The 6,245-nt window shown below is 36.5% G+C and overlaps 1 protein-coding gene across 1 annotated transcript; it reads right to left on the bottom strand.

Annotated features, from left to right (window-relative positions):
• Positions 1-428: 428 nt before the first annotated feature.
• On the bottom strand, positions 429-2,844 carry LOC18424451 (serine/threonine receptor-like kinase NFP). Its single transcript, XM_006829038.4, has one exon. The coding sequence runs from the start codon at positions 2,576-2,578 to the stop codon at positions 695-697; it is 1,884 nt and encodes a 627-aa protein (XP_006829101.1). The 5' UTR covers positions 2,579-2,844; the 3' UTR covers positions 429-694.
• Positions 2,845-6,245: the final 3,401 nt, after the last annotated feature.

Raw genomic sequence — 6,245 nt, 5'->3', positions numbered from 1 at the left:
TATGGATGCACTTCAAAAATCCAAAGGAAAATGTGGTTTTAATATTGAAAAATCCTTTGATTGATCACATCGACATCAAGATGTATGACCATGAAAAATAAAAAGATTTTAAGTCTAAAAAATAGTGCATTTTACAACATATCATCTACAACGTCCATTTTCAAAAATTTTATATGTTTATAAACCTACTTGATTTTCACCATTTTTTAAATTTAAAAATTTAAAATTAAATATAAAAATAAATTTTAAGATAATCCTAAAAACATTTTACATCAAAATCATATCCCATTATAAAATTTGAAGCTGCACGTTACCTCTACGCATCCGTATGCCAACTGCACCCTTACTCTTATCACGCCATTAACTCTTCTCAACACACTCCCAAACCTTATCCCATCTGTTCTATATATCGAATGCATCTGACTCCGTTGAAAATTCAAAATTCACCCGACTTCCTAATTCATCACTAGTGGCGTAGCATTAATGCATCGGTTTACATCATAATTTCAAAAACAAAACAAAAAACAAGGAAGAAAAAAGAAATTCCCCATGTAATGTAACAGCATGAGAAACAAAACCAGTAGCCCCAGCACCCCAAAATGTGAAAGACCCTTCGCCATTGATTTACAGTACTACAGCTACACATACGCACGAATTTCAGTAAGGATGAAAACAAGTCCGAATTCAGTCTCCTTCACCGAGCAGTGACGCCGGAATTTACAGAGATTGAATCATGGGAAGCCGAGGACAAGTCGAAGCAGAGCTCATCAGCCTTACTCAAAATGTAAACAACATCGGCGAGGGAGGGCCTCTTGGATGGGTCCTTGCTCACACAGGCCCTCGCCACCACGGCCACATTCATCACGCTCTCGACAGAGCACGAATCATCGAATAACCTCCCATCCATCCACCCCCTCAACCTCTCCTCCTTATTTTCACAAGCCAATACATTTTCGACCTCAACCCACAACAGCTCTCTTCCCCCTTCTCGAGCCGCCTCTTTGCCAGAGACAAGCTCAAGGAGCACCACACCATATGCGAAAACGTCAAGCTTTGGGGTCACAAGCCCATCACCCAGATACTCTGGTGCCATGTAGCCTTGAGTCCCGACAATGTGCCTTGTGATTGCATTGAACCCGGATTTCGCGAGTCCAAAATTTGCAATCTTGGCACGCAGGGCCTTGTCGAGGAGTATGTTGCTACTCTTGATGTCCTTGTGCACCACCACCGGGCTAGTGTGCTCGTGCATATACTGTAGGCCATTGGCCACATCCATGGCAATTTGCAACCGAGATTTCCAATTCAAATGCTTGCCTGGTTCAGGGTTGTGAAGCCAATGGTGGAGGGAGCCATTCTCAACGTATTCATAGACCAAGTAGCAGTCGCCTTCCTCCACGTTGATGCAAAAGCCCTCGAGCCTCACCAGACTGTGGTGGTTCACTTTTTGGAGGATTTTGAGCTCTTCAGAGACATCCCACCTCATCTTCTTCACGGCATAGGCCTTGCATTCAATGGTGGCCTTATACACAGAGCCTTGGATTAGGGTTTTTGGATCGAAGTCCTCTGTCGCTTCCTTGAGCTCTTCTATGGAGTAGACTTTGTACTTGTCCAAGCATTCGGAGACATCAGCCAAGAAATCCTTCTCTGTAAGATGAGCTCCTCCTCCCTTTTGGAGTTGATGTGGGGCCAATTCGTAATCATCGCGATCAGTTCTTCTTGAGCTTTTCCTAAAGGCAAAGATGAGAACCAGAGCCAGAACAGTAGTCAATACCCCCAAAACCCCAACTGCTATAGACAATCCAGTCACAGTTCCATGTTCGTCCTTATGAGAAACGACTGAAACAATTGGTGGTGGTGGTGGTGGTGGTGGAGAGCTAACATTCGATGGTGTGGGCTGAACAAGCTGGGGTAATTGAGAAACAGGGACCAAAACAGTCGAGAAAGGGTCCGGATTAACGAGATTTGCTGTGGGGTTAGCAGAGATTAACGCACTCCTGTTCGCTTTAAAAAACCGGCTAATCGACTCATAGGTATTGCCAGGTTGAACAACATAGGTTATGAGGAAATTATCTCCTCTCTGCAACTGGTTTTTGTTAGGGCAAAGGCACCTAATTGGGAAAACTACTTCAACCCCAATGGTCAGGTTAGTAGGTACAAGGCTAGGGTTCGCCACAATAACAGCCTGAAAGGTTGTGAGGTTAAGGAATTGCAATGTGGAAACAAGGTAGTATGTATTCCCTTTCTGAATCTGATATGTGATATTGGCTTGTGAGTAATTTTTCATACAAGCACAATAGATTGGGATAAAGAGGGTCTGGTTTTGGACAAGAGGAGATGTGAGAGAAGAGATGTTGCTTGCTTGAGCTATTCTCAGCCTGCTCACTCCAAACAGGTCACTAATTGCAGTGAGGTTCATAAGGTCTGGGTTTTGGGCTCTGTAAAACACATAGGTTTCACAGGGTGTGGTGTATGAGCAGTTGTAGCCATTGACTGTGGTGTCTGTGCCTGCAAGGGGTTGGCTTTGAGATGGGTTTAGGAGAAAAAAGAGAGGGAGAAGAAACAACAGCAAAGAACCCATTTTTCCAATTGGGTTTCTAGAGATAAGGAACTGAGTCCTTTGGGTGCTGCAACACTGGGGGATTCAGCTGAGAAATTAAAGGTGGGGCTGCTGAAATTAATGGTGCGGTCCTTCCATTTGTATGTATTTATGGTGATAGTGGGCGACTGTGGTCAATGAGATTTTTTCCATGCCCTGAGTGGGTTTTTTCTGCCTTGGTGGTGGAAAATAGCCCTTTTTCCCAACATATTAATTACCCTGGTAATCTTTTAAAACTCCAATAAAAGGAGAGCAAATTTCCAATTTCACACGCATGTGATCTATTTCAAGGTGTGGCAGATGACTGAGATGTCCATCCCATATGATCAATACGTCAGCCAAAGACTTTTTTACGAAAAAGTTGGACCCGGTAAGGTATGGAATTATCGAGGAAAGAATAAAAGCAGCCCGGCTCATTGGTTAGCCACTAACTCAAAATTGAGAGACACTTACCCTATATCTACCGTTTTAAAAAAACGAGAAATTTACCCATATCTCATTAAAACATCTTTATTATTAAAAGAACAGATTTATATGAGGTTGACGCCCTAAGCAATCAAACTAAAACGCACCTCAAAAATTCACTAGAAGAAGTTGTTTTTATGCTAAAAAATCTTCAAATGCGAACATCTCGATCTTGAGATTCATGGATGTAAAAAAAAAAAGATTTTAAGTCTTGAAAATAGTGCATCTTGTGATGCATTATCTAGACCGTCAATTTTTAAAATTTTCAAATATTTATTGATCTGTTTAATCCGCACTATTTTTTAAGTCATCATAAAAAATTTTGGTGTTGAAACGACATCTTTTGATACTATTTGAAGGTGCACTTTATTTTGATTGTTTAGGACCTCGGCCTTATACAAATCACACCTTTATAAAAATCCCTTTGAATGTATGGATACTATATTATTAAATCAAATTTAAGGGTTGGACTCGTGTAGAATGAATAGAGACCCTATCTGTAGAGTGATCTTAAGGCACCTAAATTGTAGGACACATGACTTTCAAAACTTACGGTGCCTATGCCTATCTTTAAAGAAAAACGGTGCCTATACCTATCTTTAAAGAAAAGAAGAGTTATGCACCACATGACCTTTCTCTTCCCCCTCATTGTAAATTTTATCCATCAAAACTTTTTAATCTTCTACCATGTCTGAACAAGGCGATACTAGTTTTATAATGGAAAGCGGGGTTCTTTGCTAACAAGGGCACTTTGGTTGTCGCACTGAAGGGATATCTCTTCTTGTACAACTTAAAATTTTCCTAACCTAATTTGCCAAGATACTTCTTTTGATGTATGAATAGTGTATATTCAAGCTCTAGAGTAGATGAAACTATCACAAAATTGCAACTCAATAACAAGCTAAATGCATTACCTTATGAGGAAAAAAAAACAAAACAAATAAACCTAATAGTAAAACTCTTTTTATCCACGTCACCTGGAACATATCAAACAACTTTGATAGCTATTTCCTACTAACAAATACCAACATCACATATTCCTTTCAAATAATGAGAAAAACATTTCACTATAATTTAATAACAATCATGTTAGGAATAGAATTTAAGATGTCATGTTTTAGGACCTCATCACCCAATATTTTTTTTTTTTTGTGATTGTTCATTAGAATGTAAAGATTGTACATTTCAAAATTTTGATAAAAAAAATGGCCACAAGATGGCTTTTCAAGGTTGTTGCATCATATTATTATACAACGGTTGCATGAAATCATTTCTAGTTTCTTTTTTCTAAACAATATTGCCACTCCACAACAGTCCTTCACCAATATTGCTTACATCTTCAATTTCCAATTCAGGAAGTTTGATCTATTAACATTTAAGAATTCATACTTGAGAGAAATAACTCCAATTACTTTAAAACTCTGCGACCCACCACCACAAACCTCTTATAATAAGGATCTCAAACTTTAGAGCTCCGATACCAGCTGTAGATGATAAAAACTAGGTTTGGGTAAGATTAAAGGGAACAAAGCTAGAAAAATACAAGAGGAGAAACAATTATTAAAGTGGTTCGGCAAATGCCTGCATCTAAGCGGTATAGTAACTTTCTCTTCACTAATTAACAGAAAGGGTTGTATATTATGCGACAATTTATCATCACTACAAGGAAGTTACAGTCACTCCTAGGCAATAGATGTCAAATTAGATGGTCTGAAGTATGTTATAGAGTTTAAAAAATTTATTTTGAACATTTAATCTAGTCAATGACACACTTACAATCACTTGATTTAAAATCTGTTGAATAGGAGTAATCATTGTACGGAAAGTAAATAGTCTCTTTGTATACTTTTTCTTATAAAGAACACAAAGCAAGCAAAAAGATTACAAATATTTTACAAGCTCCCACAAGCACAAAAATAAAATTTTCATTTTTCTAGAAAACTCGTCCCTTAGTTTTCTCCCCAAGTTTTCATCTCCAAAGTGATTGCCCTTATATGGACAAACCTATAACCCAATTACATGAGGCACATCCAAATATATTCATTTTAAAAGATATATTCCATTTGAACCGATAGGTACCCATAATTTCCAAGATCATAGGTATTATAAAAATAAGATCTTCATAAACCTTCTAGAAAATTAAGTGATTTCATATATCATTAAAGATATAAGTTCCCTGAAAAAAGAAGCCTAAAGTATTATAAAAATAATATCTACGTAAATCCATTATTCAAGGAAATTATGTTATTGTTTTATCCATTATTTAAAGGAAAAAGTTTATATAAGGATGCAACCTTAAAATATAGAACTACGGATGCCCCTCAAATATCCATCAAAAAAGGTCGTTTTAATGTTGAAAAACCCTTTGATTGATCATCTCGACATCGAGATGTATGACTATGAAAAATAAAAAGAATTTAAGTCTTAGAAATAGTGCATTTTACAACATATTATCAACACCGTCCATTGTCAAGATTTTCATATGTTTATAGATCTACTTGATTTTAACCATATTTGAAATTTAAAATTTTATAATTAGATATAAAAATAGATTTTGAGATAATACTAAGAACATTTTACATCAAAATTATGTACCATAAAAAATTTGAAGGTGCACCTTACCTCTCTACACGTACAGGTGCATCTGTATGCCAACTGCACCCTTATTTAAAAACGTAGATCGGTAGGTCGAACTCGTCTATTGGTCGCAAGCAGAATTAACCGAATCATTGAGTTGGCTCAACCAACTCGTCCAATCTCTCTTTTAAAAAAATAAAAAATAAAAAAGGAAAAATAAAAAAGCATCAATATTTACCTCATCTAAAATAAGATGTAAATTGAAATCGGAATGAAAAATTAAAATAAAAAACACATTAGGAAAAAAAATAGCATAAAAAGATAAATAAAAAACAATCTTAGGGAATTTTGCTTTTGATTTGAAAGTTTTGTTAGGTCTATTGTAGATCAATATGATAGGAACAATATTGGATAATTTTGAAATAATTTGGTATAACAACAAGAGATAAATTACATAAGTTCGATTTTGGGTTTGAAAAGTCCCGAAATTTGGATTATTAAATTATTTTTGTTTACTTTTCTATCTAACAAGTTTTTATAAGCATATGTTCGAGGGTTCCAAGATGAACAATTTGAAACAAATTGTAGATGATTTGGTTTAGAAATG

The sequence above is a fragment of the Amborella trichopoda genome, chromosome 9 (genome assembly GCF_054954075.1).
Source record: "Amborella trichopoda isolate Santa Cruz 75 chromosome 9, AtrichopodaSantaCruz75HAP2 v2.0, whole genome shotgun sequence".
Lineage (NCBI taxonomy): Eukaryota > Viridiplantae > Streptophyta > Magnoliopsida > Amborellales > Amborellaceae > Amborella > Amborella trichopoda.
Note: the sequence above shows the minus strand (reverse complement) of the source record. Positions and strands in the feature narration are given on the sequence as shown.

Bases quoted from the DNA above. Each gene is read 5' to 3' on its own strand.
- LOC18424451 (XM_006829038.4), bottom strand. From the start codon at position 2,578: ATGGGTTCTTTGCTGTTGTTTCTTCTCCCTCTCTTTTTTCTCCTAAAC.